The 21,508-nt window shown below is 43.7% G+C and overlaps 3 protein-coding genes across 3 annotated transcripts; all 3 read left to right on the forward strand.

The window, feature by feature from the left end:
* The first annotated feature begins 4,028 nt into the window (after nt 1–4,028).
* srgn (serglycin) lies at nt 4,029–6,821 on the forward strand. Its single transcript, XM_028989665.1, has 3 exons — nt 4,029–4,185; nt 4,493–4,616; nt 5,426–6,821. Exons 1-3 carry the CDS (start codon nt 4,122–4,124, stop codon nt 5,670–5,672), a joined length of 435 nt encoding a protein of 144 aa, XP_028845498.1. The 5' UTR covers nt 4,029–4,121; the 3' UTR covers nt 5,673–6,821.
* Nucleotides 6,822–7,487: 666 nt separating this feature from the next.
* Nucleotides 7,488–11,152, forward strand: vps26a (VPS26, retromer complex component A). Its single transcript, XM_028989342.1, has 9 exons — nt 7,488–7,595; nt 8,070–8,219; nt 8,312–8,387; nt 8,781–8,937; nt 9,180–9,344; nt 9,448–9,554; nt 9,755–9,823; nt 10,497–10,639; nt 10,770–11,152. The coding sequence occupies exons 1-9, from the start codon at nt 7,593–7,595 to the stop codon at nt 10,881–10,883; spliced, it is 984 nt and encodes a 327-aa protein (XP_028845175.1). The 5' UTR covers nt 7,488–7,592; the 3' UTR covers nt 10,884–11,152.
* A 2,420-nt stretch (nt 11,153–13,572) lies between these two features.
* On the forward strand, nt 13,573–20,752 carry supv3l1 (SUV3-like helicase). Its single transcript, XM_028989301.1, has 15 exons — nt 13,573–13,956; nt 14,041–14,118; nt 14,206–14,313; nt 14,569–14,683; nt 16,274–16,442; nt 16,717–16,828; nt 16,931–17,008; nt 17,122–17,213; nt 17,505–17,685; nt 18,093–18,186; nt 18,482–18,701; nt 19,072–19,152; nt 19,239–19,415; nt 19,908–20,056; nt 20,174–20,752. The coding sequence occupies exons 1-15, from the start codon at nt 13,761–13,763 to the stop codon at nt 20,589–20,591; spliced, it is 2,268 nt and encodes a 755-aa protein (XP_028845134.1). The 5' UTR covers nt 13,573–13,760; the 3' UTR covers nt 20,592–20,752.
* The last annotated feature ends 756 nt before the right edge of the window (nt 20,753–21,508 follow it).

A 21,508-nucleotide genomic window follows, 5' to 3' on the forward strand; every position in this document is an offset into this window, starting at 1 on the left:
GTGTGCATGACCATCAGTCACAGCAAAAATGCAGAACAGAGAATGATTATTAGCAGCCAGTAAAATGTGTTTAAAATATTCATAAATAAATATGATCATAAAGACGTTGGCTAAACTGTATATAATCTATTCCCTGTCTCATGTTTGTTTTTTGGTTGATTTTCACTTCATTCGTAACCGAAGTAGGCAATTCAGATGGCATTTACAGTACAGTAAACTTCATTTATGAATTGTCAACAGTAGTTATTGTATACAATATATAGATGCTTACATATTTTTGTTTTATTAGGAATTTTTGTATGAAGGTTTTGAATTTGGCACAAAGCTCAAAAAGGGACCATCTGGCAGAGGTTTCAAACAATAATTGCTGTTATGAACAGCATATATACAATTAATAACAAACAAACATATATATATATATGTGTGTGTGTGTGTGTGTGTGTGTGTTTTTATTAATTGTAAAACATGATCTAAGGAAACTGGAGCTGAAATTGGTTTTGAATGAACGACACTACCAGTCAAACGTTTGGACGCACCTACTTTACATTATGGCTCTTGCATTATTTACATTATAGAGCTGTAGACCCAGGACTATGAAATAACACACATGCTTTTGCTGTGATGGCAGCATCTCACATCTCCTCCAGACAACGTGGACGGTTTCCGACAGGTTTAAATGTGTGTTCCAACAGTCCTGAAGGTGTGAAAAATGTTATCAGGATACAGGTTTTTTAGTCAGATTTCTTGGGAAAATTAAATACTTTGTATGGGATGGCACAATGCCAACAAAATGCAATTATTCTGAGTCACTGCCCCTCCCTGCCAGTTCCTGTGAACTGCACTACGTTGATAACAAGAGTGGAAGGAGGTCTGAGTTTGATGGTGAGAAGTGCTGGGCATTGGCGGAGAATCCTGTGGTTTAAATGAGCTCAATGTCATCTTGACCAGGGCACAAGGACTGCCAATGAGAGAAGACCCACTGAGAAAAGTCTCTAAAAGCTGATAAACCTGGAAGGAAGAGAGATTCCCGATGGACACCCACTGTAAAGCAGGGCTGGTTCATCGTGGTGGAGTGGGTCCAAGGAGACAAAGCCTCACTAATGAGGCAAATTAAATCTGCTAGTAAAATATCTTCCTAGTATGTTGGAAGGGCATTGGAGGACATTCAGCAGAAGTTAGCAATTTTCACCATGATCTTCTGTAGGTACTGTACAGGCCATAATACAGATTTATCACAATTATTGCCATGAACCAGGCAAAAGGCACCAGGCACATATTTGTTACACAAATGTTCAGTAATTACAATGTGCTTCAGTATTTAGTATTAAACTGCTAGATTCTGCATAGGGTCAATAATATCATGGTGCCGCTGGTGTTAGGAAATCACTCCTACACCAGACACAGCAAACACATTGGGAACCGGGCAAGGCTTTGATGTGGTTGGTAAAAGGGTGACACGTTCTCTCCATTTTGCCTCCAGTGTGTTTGCATTTGTGAAGTAAGAAGCTCGCCCCTACCGGATTTCCACTCCCACAGCCCAGCACAATGGGCCTTCCTTTTACCGCAATATTCTGCTCACAGCCATTGCCAATATGACCGTGTTGGTATATTCAATATAACACAGTGTCAGTGAGCGGGGGAAAAAGAAGGAGCATTGAGGGGAAGCAACGCTCATGATAAAACCACCACGGATACACCAAAGCAACGAAAGGTCGGGATGGTGAACATGCTGGACAGCACAGATAAGTTCTTACGATGATTTGACCCATTAAGCATTAGACAGTTTATCCGAGCTGGGCGCTTTTGCACAGGGAGACCACTGTCATTTCCTGTTGGAAGATGTGCGCTCGGTACAACCATTTCCTGTTATATATAACAGACTATCATTTGAAAACAAGTGCTGATGATGCAGAAATAGCTCAGACCAACATTCACACTCATAGGAGGCCCGAACGTTGCATTAACAATTGTATAATGCAAATAAAGCAAGTAATCGCTCAGGTTCGTTTCTCATGGAGAACGCCCCAGACGTGCTGCTTCTTCGCACCTTCGTTTAGGTCCCGCATGTAGGTCAGTGTGGAGTGCAGAGCAGATGCAGCGCGGATGGCTTCACGGTCAATAAAATCCTGCACACTATTATTCTCCAAAGCACAGGGCCCGCTAAATTACTGTTTTCAACAGACGCCTCGCCAAGCCGAGGTTTGGCCCTGCGCGAGCTCCCGGAGATGAAGACGCAAAGCTCTTCTGGCGCGTGCGATTTACGGCGCTGACCTCCTCTGCATTGCGCAGGCAAACGTTACGCGCAAGTAGCTGCACCGTGGGAACGCAGAAAGCATTATTAACCAGCTGCCGCGTGGAAAAGGCGAAATGAGCATCTGTTCTGTTTCACTGGGCTCAAGAAAAATAAAAATGTGCAATCTTATAAGATATTTAAGCCGATTCTATGTCACAGAGTGCAAAAATAAAACGAGCTCTTCAGCCAAACCACTTGCTCGTGCTAGACCATAAGATCATACGGTTCGTTGGAGTGCTCTGCCAAGCCAGACTCTAGAACCGGGACAATAAAATATGCGGCAAATGTCAAAACATCAGAGACCCTCCGCCTGACACGTTACGTACGTATATTTTCACCAAATTGTTTGCAAAAGGGTTTACGGCTTTCACGTCCTTTGTTGGTAATATTTCCTTTGATTTAGCTGACAGTATACCGTGCAACGTCTCAGACGTGGAGGCCTGTGCTGACTCGGCACTATTTGCAGCACATGAACATTTTTTTTTTGCAGACTCAGGCTGAGCCTACTGTGCGGCTAAATCATTCAATTTTAGCGATGCAACGATCTAAATTCATTAACAACGCCGTTTCAATGTTGCATTTTCTGAAAGGATAGGGTTCAGTTTAATGTCCATCTAACAGATGCTGCAAGATGCTATAACACCTCAGTAAGCTCTCAGTACCAGGACACAGTGTCTCACTGTTCACTCTCGCCGAGGAGGACATCTGTCCAGAGATCGGCAGGACAGGCGGAAAACCTGGCAACATTTAATATAAGTCAAGTCAAGTCAAGTCAGCTTTATTGTCAATTCTGCCACATGTACAGGACATGCAGAGAATTGAAATTACGTTACTCTCTGACCCATACAAGTAACATTAAATACAAAAACAGTAACAGTAACATTGAATACAAAGTATAAATACAATTTAAAAAAAAAAAAAAAAAACCTTCTTAGTTTCGTCAGTAACCGGCGGTACGAAGGACGTCGTTTTGACAGTTTCACAATCAAGAATTTGGAAATTCAGTAGAAACTGGAATGAGAGTGATTCACACACAAAAACTAGTTTTTTTTTTTTTTTCCCATTTTGCAATACAGAATCCACCCAGACTCTGTGACTGTGGACAGCCATGCCAGGTAGGCCCGGAAACCACGACCACTGGCACCAACTCTGATGCACGTGGAAAGAATTTTCCACAGAATATTCCTGCGTATATATCACACATGCTTCTGTACATGAGTATTATGACAATTCTGATTATAACTAAAAAAAATTGCTACGTCTATTTTAGTTGTGGTTTGGTGTGAGATCATGGCGAGTTTTACGCCAGTCGAGTTTTCTCCTGTGGGCGGTGGGGCTGTAGGTGAACACATATGAACATTGCTGTGGAGCAATTCACGAAAGAACGTGAGCGCATGGGTACTTGTATCAGTGAAAGATCCATGTCTTTTTTTAGTGGACTTTATTGCTCCTACTCTACACTGAAGAGTGGGAGTTCCTGAAAAGTCATATGATGCGATCTTATTCATTCCCACCTGCTCTCTCTCTCTCTCACGTCACCTGCCACGTGCTAGAGGGAGATATCGATCGATCGTTGTAAACGATCCGCATCGCGTCCCCTCCGTCACTGTCACCGTCGGTGACAGTAGAAGATGAGAATGTGCGGATGTAGAACTTCTGGCCAGGAGCGGTAGGCAGACTTCAGGAAACGGTGACGCACATGGGCAGGGTCTTCGGCGGGCGTTATTATAGCGGAGTCTTCAGCCTCTCGCCTCCGTCCGTCCGTCCGATCGTTCGTTCGTTCGTTCGTTTGCTCGCTCGTTCTGTCCTTTCTGCGATTTGCGTGGCGATGGCTCGCGTGGCGAGATGGATGATGCTGGCCGTCTTCTGTTTCCTGGGGAATTACGCCCTCGGTAAGCTGCTCGAGTTCCACTTTTAACCGGGGAGAAAAAAACCAGGTGTAGTCATGACTGAATCTCGTTTCCAGGATTCCAGTGGCAATAAAAGTTTTGTGTCACGTGAGAGATGAACTTTTTTTTGTTCATGGTTCCGAGCTGGACATTTTCCTGCTTGCGCGTCAGTAACTTTGTAACATCTTGAAATTTCCCATGTACACACACACACACACTTTCAATTCTGTAACCGTGAAACCGGTTCTTTAAATTGTAAATGAAAAGTGAGGCTGCATCGTGACACGTGTTGCTGTGTGGATGGTTCCAGGGGCCCCGACCAGAGGCAGGTATATGGGGTTGAGGTGTCGTCCCCACGGGGGCCAGGCCAACTGTAAAGAAGAGATGGGCCCGCTGATCGATGTGGACCAACAGACCCTTAAGAAGCTCCCAAGGTCAGCTGGACGGGGGGGGGGGGGGGGGGGACATGGGGATTTAATTTTTTTTCCAAATGACCTGATTGATCATGATTATCATTACTCGGAATTGCAGCATTCTTTTTCTCTCGTTCCAACGCATAACTTCGGTTGTGCAATTTCCTGAAATCTGAAATATCAGCAGATAACCCAGGGGTTTGTCGAAATGCTGAATTGTACGCCTTCTTGAGAAACAGAAGGCTGTTCTGAAAGTGACGGATTAGTGATTTCTCAGACACATCATTTCTTTTTTAATGTCAGACTTTTAAAACATAAAAAAAAAACGGTGACGTAATGCAACTTGTTTTCTGCCCATAACAACGTAACTGGCAGGCTTCATCGTGAGGGGAAAATGTGCAACAGGCCACTTCCTCTTTAGAGCGTTCACACAGAGACATTAGTGGAACGTTCCTTCAGAGACGTTTAACGGCAAAATTGATCTGATCCCTTTTCCTCCGAAATGTCCGGACATGACTTCAATACATGCGTAGAACTGAATCTGTTCATCAACTGCAATATTATTTACTAATAGCATTAATGTTCGTCTGAACAGTAGACGCGACATTTTTCAGATTCGATTTCAGATTATGGTACGAAGCTGAACAGTAGCTGTAAAAGGATCAAGAATCTAAAGAACAGGGGCCAGTTCTGTTATTCGTGGCGTCCTTCGGCTTTCATTTTTTCCAAGCAGCGTACTGTGAGGTGGAGGCCTGAGAAAAATTGCAGGAAGGCCTGTAGAGGATGTGGACTCACCCCTGAATTGCCCTGTGCTTCTGTTGTTCGTTCAGGGATCCAAGCGACCTCCGCTTCAGGTCGTACGAGCTGTCGGGCGATGGGTCTGGATACGAACAATTTCAGGCGGACCAGGGTGCCCGGCGGTTTACGGACGAGCCTATGGACGTTGCCGTGAACGAGCAAGAGAGTTCAGGAATGGAGGGAAGCGTCGATGTTGATCACTCAAATTACATCTACACTGAGCACCAGGCGGCCCCGCACGCTGAAGACAAATCCTTGGAAGATAACAGTATTCTTTAACCCGGTCAACCTGACTGTCCTTTGGAATTCCCTCAGGATCAGATCCAAAGTATAAAGTCTCCTATTCCCCTTTTGTGCCGCCTGAAATCACTGTCTAATCACTAATTCAGCAGTCTGATGCTATGATGCAAAAAAAAGTCTTATCTGATGTACAGTAAAGTACTTTACCTTTTATATATATATATATATTACAGGTCCACACATCCACAGTTAGGAGTTTGTTCAGAGTGCACTTTCCAAAATATAAAGTTCTGTTGATTTCTATTGTATTTGTCCAACCGGCTGCTTTCTTGTCTGTAAACGTAGGTGGTTGTGTTCTCGTTTTGAGTGTGCTGTTCCATGTAGTGTTTTTTTAATTTTTTTTATTTTTTGAGGCACATACTTGCTTCAGTATAGTTAATGTCAAGTTAGATCAATACAATAAAAATGTGAGCAGTATGTTTTGGATTCACATTATAATTGCATCTAGCTGAAATTACGATGCTTCCTGCTCCAATTTTATTTCCTCTACAATAAATTATCATGATATTAAAAATGATTGACAGAAGCTTTTCTGTTGGTAAAATGAGTTGTCGGTTGTACTGAAATGGACCTGTTGAGTGTATCGGTGGCTGTGAAAATACCATGTTATTGCTCTCTTCAAAAAGACGCGAGGTTACTGCACACCACAGGCAGGCCTCTGCTTCCTGTCAACATGGGTGTCAACACAAGCAGTTATTTTCTTAACCGTTGTCCATGTTGCGCGTTTCCTTCTGCAAAGTAAAATTATCATCACGTTCAAGACTATTATGTAAGTAAACGTGGGGGTTAAGACATTAAGATGTCTTAACATAAACCGTATCACGCATTGTATAATGTGTTCATATGTCTTCATAGATTGGCCTCTCAGGCAGCCTCTCTTAAACCAATCACTTCCCACAATGCACACACCAGCCTTTTCATGAGTAACATGCAGTCAGTAATTACTTTTTTTTTATTATTATTGCATGTCTGTTGACATGCCTAAAGCAGCATGTTCCGTTTCAGACCATATTTTAGTGTTATGCTGCACTGTATTCTGTGTTAATAATCCTTACACTTAAATGCATATCTGTGTGTTGTTTGTGTTCTGGCATATGATTTTAATTAAATTGGTCGTCTTCATTTGGATTTTGTTCACCTGTGTTTGTTTGTGCGACATATAACAGGAACCCCTTAAACTTTAAATTGTTATTCTTCTTCTCATCCTTCTTCTTTTTTTTATAATTGTTATGTTGGTTGATCTAATTTTACTCTTTATTTTTATCATTTCTTTAGAAATAGCTTCGTCCATAAACAAAGTATTAAAGAACCGGCATCACAGACCCGAGCAGTGTGGAACTTTTATTTTGACAGCTGTGGCGGTCTCTGTTGTGGCGTTGCGCGTTTCACAGTCAGAATAATTGTAATGTTTGTAAAAGCTTCTTTCTGTGCATAAAATTGCCATAAAAGCCATTTGAGATTTGAGTGGAAATATCCTTGCCAGCTACTTTTAACAGTACTGTGTCTTTTTCAGCCTAAAGAGATTACATGACGTTTTCCACCATCACATGATCAAACATTACATACTTTCTAACATTGTAGTGGGTGAAGCTGGACACAGCACAACTAGTACAAAACGATACACAGATGATAATAACAATATGAGTAGTAGCATTAGTATGTTGCTATTATTATTTTTCATTGTCATAATTCTTGTCATTCAACATATTCTTAGCTTTTAAAAATAAAGTGAACGTTTTTGCCCCCCCCTTAACGCAGAACTGAAATAAAAGGACTTTTAATTTGAAACGTGAGCTCTCCTGTGATGACAGTTTCTGGCTTCACCCTCGATGGAATTGCGGCTCCATCAGCTGGGCTTTGGACACACGGCGGTAGTTCGGGCTGCGTTCTCGGGTTGAAATGGTGAGTATCCGGCCGGCCCAGAGCCCGGGTTTACTGTCGCACACGCCCGTCCCGGGCGGACGCCGCCGTTTCGCCCGCGGAGCTCGGGAGCGCTTTAAACGTGCGGCTCGTCGCGCTAGCATGGCCGCCCGCTGGCCTGCTATTTAGAAGCGGCTCCAGGCCCGTGGTGGCCGAGGTGGCCCTCACAACAACGCCCAGCTTGGGGACGGTCAGAGCAGGAAGCTTTATAACCAGCCCTGCTGGTCCGAGTTTAAACGGGAGAGCATGTAAACTTTCCCCAGTAAAGTAGTGCATGTCTGTACACAGTTTAGTAAAGAAGTTGCACCAGAAACAGGACGTTTTGTTTCATCCTTACTCAGTGTAATTAATTATTGTAAGTTCATATTCTTGTTGAGTTTGAAATAAAAGTTACTGTATGTACACAGTCGCGCATCTCCATGCTGTATGAATATTCAGCGTTGCTGTCCTCCTCAGAGTTTCCTCGGAGGTCTGTTCGGCCCGGTGTGTGAAATCGACGTGGTGCTGAACGATGCGGAGACCAGGAAGACGGTGGAGCTCAAGAGCGAGGACGGCAAGGTGGAGAAGCACTACCTGTTCTACGACGGGGAGTCCGTCTCGGGGAAGGTGGGTGTCCCCGTCCTCGGCCTGTCACCCTCGGCCCGGTCGCGTGTGCGGCGTTGATGCACGAGCCGTGTTCTTTTTTTGTCCCACCATAGGTCAACATCAACGTGAAACAGACGGGAAAGAGACTCGAGCACCAGGGCATCCGGATTGAGTTTGTTGGCCAGATTGGTGAGTGTTTTTGGCTGTGCATTTGAATTACGGAGTGTTTAATTACGTATTCGTATGCATTTTGTATGGATCAGAGCAACCTTTTCTTTCTCTCCCGGCTCACGGCTTTAGTGCTGATTCTTTAACCTTTTTCCAGCCGTGTTATTGTGCTTCATTATGGATCTGAGGATCTCACATCAGAGGGAAAAGCTTAGCAGAACATGTGGTGGTCATGTGACAACAGTCATGCTCTGCACGGCACAGTGCGGATGACTAAAGCGTTCGTTCTGCAATAGTCCGTTTCGCAATATGCTACTTTACTTGTTCTCGTTAATTTGCCAGATTTTTTGTGCCTCTGGCCGGCCACTCGTTTCGGTGTCTGACTGCGTCGCCTGTCTGCTGCTGTCTTCCCAGAGCTGTTCAATGACAAAAGCAACACGCATGAGTTTGTGAACCTTGTGAAGGAGCTGGCCCTCCCCGGGGAGTTAGCCCAGAACCGAAGCTACGACTTTGAGTTCATGCAGGTGGAGAAACCCTATGAATCCTACGTTGGAGCAAATGTAAGGCTGAGGTAGGGGTTGGTTTCTGATGTTCCTCGAAGTTGCTGTAAACTCTGACCAGATTTGGCCACTGTCAAAAAGACCCCCACACTTACAAATCCGGCTACTACCGTTATACTCAATGTTGCCCCCAGTGGGACTTCTGTGAATTTTGGTGACATGAATAAACGTAAATGCGTTATCGGCATGTCTGTCCTCTTTCTCCAGTGAGACCATTTCATTCACGTTTTTCATATTCTGTGTTACGACGCAGGTATTTCCTCAAAGTGACCATTGTCAGAAGACTGTCGGACTTGGTGAAAGAGTATGATCTTATCGTGCACCAGCTGGCCACCTATCCTGATGTGAACAACTCCATCAAGATGGAAGTGGGCATCGAGGACTGCCTACACATCGAATTTGAATATAACAAGTCGAAGTAAGCCCAACATCGACAGTAGCGTTCAATAATAATCTCAGTAATAAACCTTCTCAGGCACTGACTCACTGCTGAGCGACAACTGTTTTGATTCTGTGGTCAGATATCATTTGAAAGATGTCATTGTGGGCAAAATCTACTTCCTGCTGGTGAGAATCAAGATTCAGCACATGGAACTTCAGCTGATTAAGAAAGAGATGACGGGAATTGGTGAGTTCTCTGCACCAAATTCACGTTTACTGTTACTGGAGATGAGACCTGCAGCCAAAAAGAGAGCGAGAGGGCCTTTATGGGCATGTTATGCCTTTCATGGCAGGACATGTTAGATGTAAATCAGGATCAAGTGGGATGAGCGAACTCCAAAATATCACGTTTGCAATGTATCGTTTTTTTCCACATTTATGTTTTAGGCCCCAGTACAACTACAGAGACCGAGACGGTGGCCAAGTATGAGATTATGGATGGAGCCCCAGTGAAAGGCAAGTCCTACACAGTGAAGAAGAGCAAAGGCATTATTACAAATGAGAGATGTTTCAGGTTTTTTTTTTTTTTTTTTTTTTTTTAATTGTTCACTAGGGGCACTGTTCTAATTTGAGGATCGTTGTGTCAGTTTACATTATAAAAAGCACTGAACACACACATTGGTTGATTGGTTTCTGGTCTAATGTACAAATATTGGGAGTATTTTGTCAACATTGTAGTACTGAAAACTTTCACATTTTGTAATGTTCTCATATCCTGTTGCATAGTTATCTGTACGATTAACATAATGAATTGCATTTGCATACTTGGACATCACCGTATTTGAATTGGGGGCAGTGGTGGCCTAGCGTGTAAGAAAATGGACCCGTAATCGGAAGGTTGCCGGTTTGAATCCCGTTAAGGTGCCACCGAGCAAAGCACCGTCCCTACACACTGCTCCCCGGGCGCCTGTCATGGCTGCCCACTGCTCACTAAGAGTGAGGGTTAAACGCAGAGGACAGGTTTTGTTGTGTCACCGTGTGCTGTGCTTCACAATGACAATCACTTAATTATTTTTCACTTATTTTAATAACATTACATATTGGTATAAATATGATACAATAAAAGAGGGAAAGACCTTGTTCCGATTCTGCATAACATATATTTTACTGTGCTGTTCCTTCTTAACAGGAGAGTCCATTCCTATTCGTCTGTTTCTGGCCGGTTATGACCTCACGGCCACCATGCGGGATGTAAATAAAAAGTTCTCAGTGCGCTACTTCCTGAACCTGGTGCTGGTGGATGAAGAGGACAGGAGATACTTTAAACAGCAGGTACCAGCAGTGACTATGTGCCCTATTGACATTTCCTTTATTTATAAACACACACAGACAAGCACTCTTTGCAAAAAGAGACTCGAGTTAAGGGTTGGAAGTGTTGTGACATTTGTGTTCATATAAACAGGAAATAGTTTTGTGGAGAAAGGCTCCCGAAAAACTGAGGAAACGCAACTTTCACCAGCGCTACGAGTCTCCTGAGGCCCGTCCGACAGTTCCTGCAGAGCAGCCTGAGATGTGAGGGCAGGGTGGGACGACCTGGCCACTGCCAGGGCCACACTAATCAGCTGACATTCATTTCAACGGAGGGACTGAAGAATGACCTCGGAATGGCTGCCACCCTTCCTTACAGATTGCGGTGATGGGCTCCTTCTTTGCTTGAATGGGCTACCGTCTTCTTTGCCGTCCACAAAAGGCTGTCTTTAGCATTATGAGGAACGTTTTACTTTTGTCACACATACTAGTCAACACTGGAACCAAAAAAAAAAAAAAAAAAAAAAGACCATAGAATCATATAGCACATTTTGGGCTTAGGCCTTTTTTTCTTTGACAAATTAAAAGTTATGCAAATTGATTGCCAGATGTGGTGTAGACAAGATGGCATACCAAACGCATTTCAGAAAGCATCCCTGTGCATGCATTAATTCACTGTCACACGATGGTTATGACTACGTTTTTGTTTTGCTCTGGGTTTCCAACATTTCAATAAGTGCAATATAGGCATTTTGCTTCGGAGGTGCCATATTTGCAGATTACTCTAAAATTTACTAGATTTTCTAATTTGTAAATCCCAGTTTGCCCCATTCCTTTATAAATATGTAAATTAATTTACTGTATGGTTTTATGAGAAGCTCTGGATTAATCTTCAGTAATGGTTAGAGGTTGAATTTGAATTGTTCCATGTATTTAAGGGTTATCCTGCCATTAGCTTAGTTCGAGGTCCTTTGTTGTAGCTACTGAAATTAATTTTTTAGCTGCAATGATGCTTTTAAATGTGGTAAATTTCGGAACACCACCAAAAAAATCCCCGAAATGTCACATCTTGACCTACCTTGTTTGTAGGTTACTGTCCAATTACAATCAAATTGTCTTGCCAAATAACTGTTGTAGCATGTTGACCTACTTTCTACAGCTTGATTTATCTTTTTTTTTTTTTTTTTTGCACAACTTGTAAATATCCAGCCACATACTATTTATCATCTGTCAAATAAAAATGCAAATTTATAATCATGCTCTTTTGTGGATCTGAATTTTGTTTTGTCCTGCAGGAAATGCAGTAGGATATTAACATATGATCAGTTCATCTTAACATGCATTTTGGTTAGAGAGTATTTCAATATTTGAAAGCTCTGCTAACTAATAAACCAGCCTCAAGTCTGTTAAAGATTACAGTGGGGTATTCAGTCGCTTTGGATAAAAGTGTCTGCCAAGTAAAGTAAAGTGGTAGAAATCACAGTGGTGCAAGAGAACTCTGTGTCGGACAGGGTGGTCTGCAGTATGCGGTCCCCACCGGGAATGGTTCTGGCAACGTTCCTATTCACCATCTTCACTCACAGGGGCAGTGGTGGCCTAGCGGTTAAGGAAGCGGCCCCGTAATCAGAAGGTTGCCGGTTCGAATCCCGATCCGCCAAGCTACCACTGAGGTGCCACTGAGCAAAGCACCGTCCCCACACACTGCTCCCCGGGCGCCGGTCATGGCTGCCCACTGCTCACTCAGGGTGATGGGTTAAATGCAGAGGACAAATTTCACTGTGTGCACCGTGTGCTGTGCTGCTGTGTATCACATGTGACAATCACTTCACTTTAAAGCTCCACCACCTGCTTCCCACAGAAGTTCTTTGATGAGTCTGCAAAAGTCAGACTCATTGCGAATGGTGACGACAGGGAGTTCAGAGAACTGGCCCAGGACTTTGTGGTGCCAGCAGAACTACCTCCAGATCATCACTGAAAAGACCAGCAGGCACAAGCATCTTCAACTACAGCCACTATACAGTAAATCCAGGGTATGGACATTGAGGCTGTAGAGAACTACACTGGACTGGACTCACTCTGATGCTCTCTGCAGGAAAGGGCAGAGCAGGCTGTACCTGTTGTGGAGGCTCAGGTCTTTTGGGGTAAAGGGTCCACTCAGTCATTTTATGACTGATCTTGACCTCAGCCATTTTTATGGTATGGTCTGCTGGAGTAGCATCTCTGCAGGGGACAGGAAGAGACTGAACAGGCTGATCCGGGGGGCCAGCTCTATTCTAGGATGTCCTCTGGACCCAGTGGAGGTGGTGAGTGACAGGAGAATGGGGGGTAAATTTTCATCCCCGTTGGACAACATGTTTATTTGTATAGTAAAGTTTTTATATCATACTGTCGGCATAGTCTTTATGCTATTTATTTTTTGCTGCTCTTATCTTGCATATTATAAAATATTAAATTATTACATATATTGTCGCAGTCTCAGTGGATGGATGGATCATTTAATTTAATTAATGTATTGATTCATTCACCAACTCATGTATGCATTCATTGGTTTGTTATACATTTGTGCAATGTTTCCCTAATTACACTTGCAATATTAATGTCGTAAACATGTTGAGACACTTGTTAAGTAGACTCACCTGCAATTGTTTATTTTAGTGCCACCAACTCGCGTTGACCTCTGAAAACGCTAATTTGTAAAAAAAAAAAAAAAAAAAAAAAAAAAACATTTGGCGTAGTTTACACGGATGTGGCAACATATCTACGTACCGGGGGCGGAGCCATCTGTCCATCTAAAAACAGAGACCTAAATACATGCCTTGACCTCATCCGACAAAGATTAGTTACACGTTCGAACTATGTATTTCATTCATTTTAGTTTGGCACAAAGCATATCTCGTATCCAAAAAGCTAGTTTGGTATAAAGTACGTATTTAGCTTGTTGCTAATTTCATCAGGCATGGCATTGAACACCTTGACGAACAGGGGTCCTTCTGCACGTTTTCGAGGCGGCGTGGAGTGTACCGTTGACCGTCCTTTGCCTCGGTTCTGTACTTCGTTCATTAACACGCGGCGTTGAAAGCGTGTAATTATGCTTCTTCGGCCGCGCATGTCGATGTTGAGTTAACGAAGCGCTCAGCCGGGCAGCATGTCCCTTCGCCGCTGCTTTCTCCTGCTTTCTCGCCTGCCGGTCCCGCGCCGAGCGTGCGCCATCCGCCGCGCCGCGTCCTCCGGCAGCTCGTCTCGCCCCCCCGACACGTCCCTGTTTGTGCCACTCTCGGTCAGAAGTGAGACGTCCCGTGACGGCGACATTGGACTCGAGCTTTCACAGGCCCTGGACAAAAGTAAGATCCTCCTCCTTCTCTCCAGAGCTTCTCTGCTGTTGTTGCGCGTCTCGCGAGAATAACGCGCCCCGTCGGCTTTGCCAGGTGAGATCCTGAAAGCGCTGAACCGGTTCTACAAGAGGAAAGAGATCCAGAAGGTGGCGGCCGAGCAAGGTCTTGATGGTGAGCGGAGACGCGCCGATTCGCCGTCTTCCTTGTGAGATCCGTGCTGCTGTTTGACTGCTGTGTGTGTGTTTGTTTGTGTTGCAGCACGCCTTTTCCACCAGGCCTTCATCAGCTTCCGGAAATATGTGCTGGAGATGCCTTCTCTGGGCGCAGAGCTGCACATTATTCTCAATGACATTTGCTGTGGAGCTGGTGAGTGCTTCCTGCCACTCTCACACTTCTTCTTTGGTAGTAGCCTAGTGGGTGAGACACAGGTTCGTTGTGTCCCTGAGCATGACCTTCAACCCCGAGTGTATCCAGGGGGACTGTCCCTGTCACTACTGATTATAAGGTGCTCTGGATAAGGCCGTCTGATAGATGCCACAAATGTAAATGAGTCTGTCACGTGTGTCAGTTGGACCCAGGATCCTTCGTTATTTCATCAGACTGCTGTGCTGCTTTTTACAGGACATATCGATGACATTTATCCGTACTTCATCAGGCACGCCAAACAGATCTTTCCCATGCTGGACTGCATGGAGGATCTAAGAAAGATCAGCGATCTACGTGTTCCGGCTAACTGGTATGTGATGCAGCTCTTACGGTGTCTTCATATTTCAGAAGATATTGGTCTTTTTTGCCATTTGCACCCAAGTGCTTCATTTTGTTTTCCTTTGATCACCCCTTGAATAGACTTTGGTGGACTGGGGGATATGCCCTTATAGTTCCATTGGACTTCCAAAGCATTCAGTTCCTGTGATTGGCCTATTCTAGCAGTTTTATTTTCTTTCTACGAAACCAAAAGAGTTGTTTCCTTTTAACAGCCCCACACCGTGATGTTCCCTCTTTCTAGCCTCACTGTTTCATTATGGTGTTTTGGGGATGCGGGTGGTGTGTGGTGACTTGTCATACAGCGTAGATATATATACACTAGATGCCGCGTTTAACCAGGCGTCTATGGGAGTGAATGCCTCAACAGGGCCACCATCTCTCCTTTTAAACGTCTATCAGGGCCAATAATACAGAATTAAAGGACCAAATACTGGCAAATTTTAGAAGTGATTTTTATTGTCATGGTTCGTTTCAAATGTCAAACGTGTATTTACGATTAAATTGCCGCAATTAAATTGAGAAACGTTTTTTGAAAACAGCATCATTTTATGCCCAAAAATTTTCATATCTTTTTGTTTTTATTTCATTCGAAATAAACCTAAAGTACACTCCTAGTAAATGCAGAACAATACAAATACAAACACTAAAAAAAGGGCAGCAATGTTTGCTGAAAGACCCTGACAGTCTTCATGATGGACCCTGTATCCTTTACCACTCATACATTTATATTTAGACGTTTATCCACAGCAACTGGCTTTTGTATGTATTTGTAGGGAACTACAGACAATGAGCTGTACACAATACATTTTTCAGACACTGTATGACGCTCAGAGTAAGCAAGTGGCCTTCTGCCGGCATGATTAAATCTTGCTGCTTGTTACTGTTGGGGTACGTCCCGCTGTTTTGGTTTGGTGCTGTTTGGGTAAATGGGGGATTACACGGATGTGGCAACATATCTACATACTGGGGGTGGAGCCATCTGTAGTCTAAAAACAGAGACCTAAATACATGCCTTGACCTCATCCGACAAAGATTAGTTACGTTCGAACTATGTATTTTGTTCATTTTAGTTTGGCATGAAGCATATCTCGCATCTTTCGTTAAAACTAGTTTGGTATAAAGTACGCATTTAGCTTGTTGCTAATTTCATCAGGCATGGCATTGAAGACCTTGATGAACAGGGGTCCTTCTGCACGTTTTCGAGGCAGCGTGGAGTGTACCGTTGACCGTCCTTTGCCTCAGTTCTGTGCTTCGTTCATTAACACGTGGCGTTGAAAGCGTGTAATTATGCTTCTTCGGCCACGCATGTCGATGTTGAGTTAACAAAGCACTCAACCCTTTCATATTCATTCACTAGGATAAATCAAATTGATATTCTTTTGAGTGATTTTTATAGTTGATTCTTAGCATAATTCCTAATGGAAGGAGTCCATAGTTTATCATGAATGTATTACACATGACACTGAGGCGTATTCAGTCCATAAAAATCTCACTCACAGCTCTTATTTGTGCTTGATTGTCAGTATCCCCTGTGTTTTCTATTCCTGTTCCTTTCCTTCAGGTATCCTGAAGCAAGAGCTATTCAACGAAAGGTGGTCTTCCATGCTGGCCCTACAAACAGCGGGAAGACCTATCATGCAATCCAGAGATACCTGGCTGCCAAATCGGGCATCTACTGTGGCCCACTGAAGCTCCTTGCTCATGAAATCTTTGAAAAGAGCAACAGCGCAGTAAGATGCTGCAGCCTGTGTACAGTTTATATATAGATATAGTGTGTGTGTGTGTGTGTGTGTGTGTGTGTGTGTGTGTGTGTGTGTGTGTGTGTGAAAAGTGTGCATGTTGTTTTTTTTAACTGCTAAAAACACATAATTGTAATTCATGTGTTTATGTGCCTCAACAAGAATTGTTTCATATCCTGTAGAACATCTTTCTTCCTGATTGCATAATTACAGTATGTCTGTACAAGTTTTTTTTCCATAAACTAACCATAGGATTTCTCCGCAGGGTGTGCCGTGTGATTTGGTGACTGGGGAGGAGAGAACCTTTGTGGACCCAGAAGGACGACAGTCCAGCCATGTAGCCTGCACCATTGAAATGTGCAGCGTCACTACTCCATGTCAGTACCTGGATGTTTTACTTTTTACTCTTTGCTGTGTTTGTGGATGATATTGATGGTATGGTATGGAAACAAGCACTTTCTCTCTTTGCCTCTGCACAGATGAAGTTGCTGTTATCGATGAAATTCAGATGATCAAAGATCTTGCACGAGGCTGGGCTTGGACACGAGCACTTTTAGGTCTGTCGCTGCTGCTGAGTTCCTCAGTGCATTGAGCCATGTTGTCAAGATGAATGGTCTTAATGATTGAGAACTGGGTAACGATTACAATGCCTATTTATCTTCACTGTCAGGTCTCTGTGCCGAGGAGATTCATGTCTGTGGTGAGGCAGCCGCCGTCAATTTTGTTAGAGAGCTCATGTTCAGCACAGGCGAGGAGATGGAGGTGAGTCTGAAAGGGAGAAGGAATGCACTGTTAGTGGCGCGCAGGGCTGGCCTAGCGGGTTAGGAAGCGGACTCGTTACCAAAGGGTTGCGGTTTCAAATCCCGAACCGCCAAGGTGCCACTGAGGTGCCAATGATCAAAGCACCGGAGCAGATCCCCACACACTGCTCCCCGGGCGCCTGTCATGGCTGCCCACTGCTCACCAAGGGTGATGGTTAAAAGCAGAGGACACATTTCGTTGTGTCACTGTGTGCTGTGACTCTTAAGACTCAGCCTTATGACTCTTACTCAGGTTCATAACTACGAGAGGCTGACTCCATTCTCAGTGTTGGACCATGCGGTGGTGTCCCTGGACAACCTGAGGCCCGGAGACTGCATTGTGTGCTTCAGCAAAAACGACATCTATTCAATCAGCCGTCAGATAGAGGTGCGAGGGCTGGAGTGCGCGGTAATCTACGGCAGCCTCCCGCCCGGTGAGTACCAAGCCCACACACACACACACACACTTCCTTCCCAGCACACAGAATCTTCCAGCACATACCTCAGCGGCCTGGGAGATCCTGCTGGTTATATTCAGTATTTTTGGGATTTGCCTCTTCATTCCAGCTAAACCAAACCCATTAAATTAAAATTGAGTCTTATTCAGCCTATGCTGAGGCTCTTTTCAGCAACTGGTTTTTATCCCTCTTTTGGAAGGCACTTCGAACATCCATCTGCTTGTCTGTGGGAATTTGGGTTAAATTTATCCTCGCACACAGTGCATGTCTTCCGTTATGAGATGCTGAATGATAATTGGGAGGCATCTGTCTGCATTTTTATTGTAAATGATCCTGCCTCTGCCTCTCATAATAATGATATGAACCTACGTTGATGTCAACAGGCACCAAGTTATCACAAGCCAAAAAGTTCAATGACCCTGATGACCCCTGCAAGATTCTGGTTGCAACAGATGCCATAGGGATGGGCTTAAACCTGTATGTTAAGACACATGCACTCCACCCCATTGACCATTTAATACAGACAGACAGACAGACAGACAAAATCAAGAATTAGAATACGTTCACATCTGTTTCCTAAAGGTCACATTCATATTTTCTTATTCAGATCTCTATCCTATTATGATGTCTGTTATATTTGGTGTAAATAGGTATAATTCTTTTAGATATTCTTCCTCATTCATTTTTTTATACTTTACAGATTTTCAGATTTAGTGTTTCATTTTGTTTAAGTAAAGATGATTAAACATTCATTGTCTTTGTGTTTTGCCAGGAGCATCAGGCGGATCATCTTTAATTCTCTGGTGAAACCCACTGTGAATGAGAAGGGGGAGAAGGAGATGGACACCATCTCCACCTCACAGGCCCTGCAGATTGCCGGCCGCGCCGGGCGATTTAGCTCTGTATTCAAGGAGGGCCAGGTCACCACCATGCACCACGATGACCTGCCCGTTCTTAAAGAGATTCTGCAGCATCCAGTCGACCCCATTGAGGTGGGTGCTGAACTCTCACTGCCATAGTAAACCAACAGGCACGTTATGAAACCTTAATAAACAAAAACTAGAACTTTTGCATCAGTTGGTTTCTGTTTATTTTGGAATTCTCAAATATATATATATTTCTTTCTAGAGACTGAGACAAACCCTTTAATTTATGTAATTTAATGGCTTTTCTTAAGCCAACACTGTCTGCAACATGGCAAACTATTGTATATAAAAAGCTGGATTTACCAAATTCCAGTCAAATGAAAACGCAGAAGCAGTCGCTGTGAGATGTCAGGCTGGAATTACGGGGAAAACCCACGCCGGCAGCTGTTTCAGCTCAACTGTTGCATGTTTGCTCTGAGTTGTGTTGAATTTGCAGAGCGCAGGGCTGCATCCCACTGCGGAGCAGATCGAGATGTTCGCCTACCACCTTCCTGATGCCACGCTTTCCAATCTGATTGTGAGAGTCCACATTAATCATTACATTAGTTGCTTTTTTTTCTTCAACAACACAATGGTTAGCAACACTGTACTATCATCTTGTAGGACATATTTGTCAGCCTCTCGCAAGTGGACGGCCTTTATTTTGTCTGCAACATCGATGACTTCAAGTTCTTGGCTGACATGATTCAGCACATCCCGTTGAATCTGCGCTCGCGATACGTTTTCTGCACAGCCCCAATCAACAAGAAGCAGCCATTTGTTTGCACATCATTCCTTAAGGTACATACTGCAGTGTGGTTTATATCAGATTTAGCTAAATAATTAATTATTGTAGATTTGCTGGGATCCAAGGAGGCACTTACAATTGCATATTGTGTGTATGTAAATACATACAAAGTGTCATTGTTCTATGATCATTTATCTATACTGGAAATGGTACAGTATTAATGATCCCAGTGAAACAGAGCAAGGACGTATTTACTAGAAACTTCAAAGCTCTTGTTCTGGATATAGGCGTCTACCAGAAGCCTTAAATATTAAATGTAAGATATAATTGCTCATGGATGCAACCTTCTACAAGAAGTGTACATTGACCAGTCATATGAAACCTGGCAAATGAATTCCTGAATCTGCCTTAACCCCCGGATGTAAACCCATGAATCAGGCTTCCTCTCTGTTTCAGTTGTGTCTGTCAGCGTCCTTGGTGCTGGCAGCTGAGTAACCCGCTCGATAAGGTTTACAGCTGCTCATGTTGTTTGGGCCCTTTAACAGTTTGCTCGGCAGTTCAGTCGGGACGAACCTCTGACCTTTGACTGGGTGTGTCGTCACATCAACTGGCCCCTGGTCACACCCAGAAACATCAAGGACCTGGTTCATCTGGAGGCTGTCCACGATGTTCTTGATCTCTATCTTTGGCTCAGGTAAGCTTCCTTTTTTTTTTTTATAATTTTTTTTATTACATTGTATTGGCTAGTTTGAGTTTCCGTTAAATTCTTATCTCCTTTTGCTAATTAAACTTCCTTCTCTTTCTATGCAAGCTATCGCTTCATGGACATGTTTCCAGATGCAAACCTTGTCCGTGAGGTACAGCAGGAACTGGACCACATTATCCAGCAGGGCGTTCGGAACATCACACGCCTGATACGCGCCTCAGAAGCACAGGCCCCGCTTCCAGGAACAGGAAAAAATGGAGATGCTGCTGGCATACAGCACCGGAGCCGGGGATCCGGCATCCAAGGCCCATCATCCAGCAGGGCTCGAGGGAACAAGACCCTGGGCAGAGCGAGCGGATCGCTGGGCTCCAGACTGGTTCAGGAGGGCCTGCTGACCCCTGAGCTGCTGGACCAGCTGAGGAGTGAGTGGTCCCAAGGCCGCAGCCTAAATGACCCTAAACCAACTCCCGAGAATCTCAATAAAACACAAGGGGGCAAGAAGAAGAAGCTGAAGAAGAAGTGATTCATCCACAGATGGACACTGTTGTTTCATAGGACTGTATGTATGTACGTAGATGTTTTTATATCTGTTTTATTAAAAGGACTATAAAGCTGAATTTCAACACTGATTTCTAAGAAATGTACAAATCTTTTCAGCTTCAAATAAAGGAGTATTCAAAATGACTGCCCGTAGTAGGAGGAATATTGAATTATAGTTGAAGTTGAGCTTAATTGTCATTTCCACTACATTTGATAGTACATAGTGAAACGTAGCACCAGGCCTCTGGAAAAACATGTAACATTTAAACAGTCACAGACAGTGCAACAGTAATCTCAACTTTAAATCAAATAACACGTAGACAAAGAATAGACAGCGCTAAAAGACTAAATGAATAATGAAGTGCCAAAAAAGAGCAAATGCTGCTGTAATAGAAATAGAATAGAGCTATATACAGTACATAAGGAGTAAAGTATGTGTATCTCTTCAAAGAGGAAAGTCCCTGAGTGTTGGATGGAGCTGTTGCAGAGTCTGCCAGTGAGGGCCAGAATGCTTTGGTCCCTTTTTCCGGATGGTAAGAGGGTGAAGATGCAGCGTGTGTTGTCAATGTCTGTAATGGAGGGAGGATCTTCTCAGCTGTCCTCAATATCTGCTGTAGGGCCTTGCGGTCTGATGCAGTGCAGTTCCCCAACCAGACAGCGATGCAGCTGGTCAGAATGCTCTCAGTAGTCCCTAATTCTTGCAGTATTAATGAAATAAAACCTCAATTATAAAACTTGTGAGAAGTGATGTAACTGTTCCATTAGCCAGATCCTCTTGGGGGCCATACCTCTGGTTTTGTAAGCCACTTAAGATATTACTAAAGCAGAAAGAAATAATGTTTATTCTTATCAAAATGAGTACAAATCTCTTTTTTTCCCTCCCTATCAATAGATCCTGGT

Source organism: Denticeps clupeoides, chromosome 8 (genome assembly GCF_900700375.1).
Source record: "Denticeps clupeoides chromosome 8, fDenClu1.1, whole genome shotgun sequence".
NCBI classification, from domain to species: domain Eukaryota; kingdom Metazoa; phylum Chordata; class Actinopteri; order Clupeiformes; family Denticipitidae; genus Denticeps; species Denticeps clupeoides.

Excerpts from the sequence above, each read along its gene's own strand:
- srgn (XM_028989665.1), top strand. The coding sequence starts at position 4,122 with ATGGCTCGCGTGGCGAGATGGATGATGCTGGCCGTCTTCTGTTTCCTG. Across the intron at positions 4,186-4,492 it reads CCTGGGGAATTACGCCCTCG|GGGCCCCGACCAGAGGCAGG; the intron begins GTAAGCTGCTCG and ends GGATGGTTCCAG. Across the intron at positions 4,617-5,425 it reads ACCCTTAAGAAGCTCCCAAG|GGATCCAAGCGACCTCCGCT; the intron begins GTCAGCTGGACG and ends TTGTTCGTTCAG.
- vps26a (XM_028989342.1), top strand. Across the intron at positions 9,345-9,447 it reads TTTGAATATAACAAGTCGAA|ATATCATTTGAAAGATGTCA; the intron begins GTAAGCCCAACA and ends TTCTGTGGTCAG. Across the intron at positions 9,555-9,754 it reads GAAAGAGATGACGGGAATTG|GCCCCAGTACAACTACAGAG; the intron begins GTGAGTTCTCTG and ends TTTATGTTTTAG.
- supv3l1 (XM_028989301.1), top strand. The coding sequence starts at position 13,761 with ATGTCCCTTCGCCGCTGCTTTCTCCTGCTTTCTCGCCTGCCGGTCCCG. Across the intron at positions 14,119-14,205 it reads GGCCGAGCAAGGTCTTGATG|CACGCCTTTTCCACCAGGCC; the intron begins GTGAGCGGAGAC and ends TTTGTGTTGCAG. Across the intron at positions 14,684-16,273 it reads CTACGTGTTCCGGCTAACTG|GTATCCTGAAGCAAGAGCTA; the intron begins GTATGTGATGCA and ends CCTTTCCTTCAG.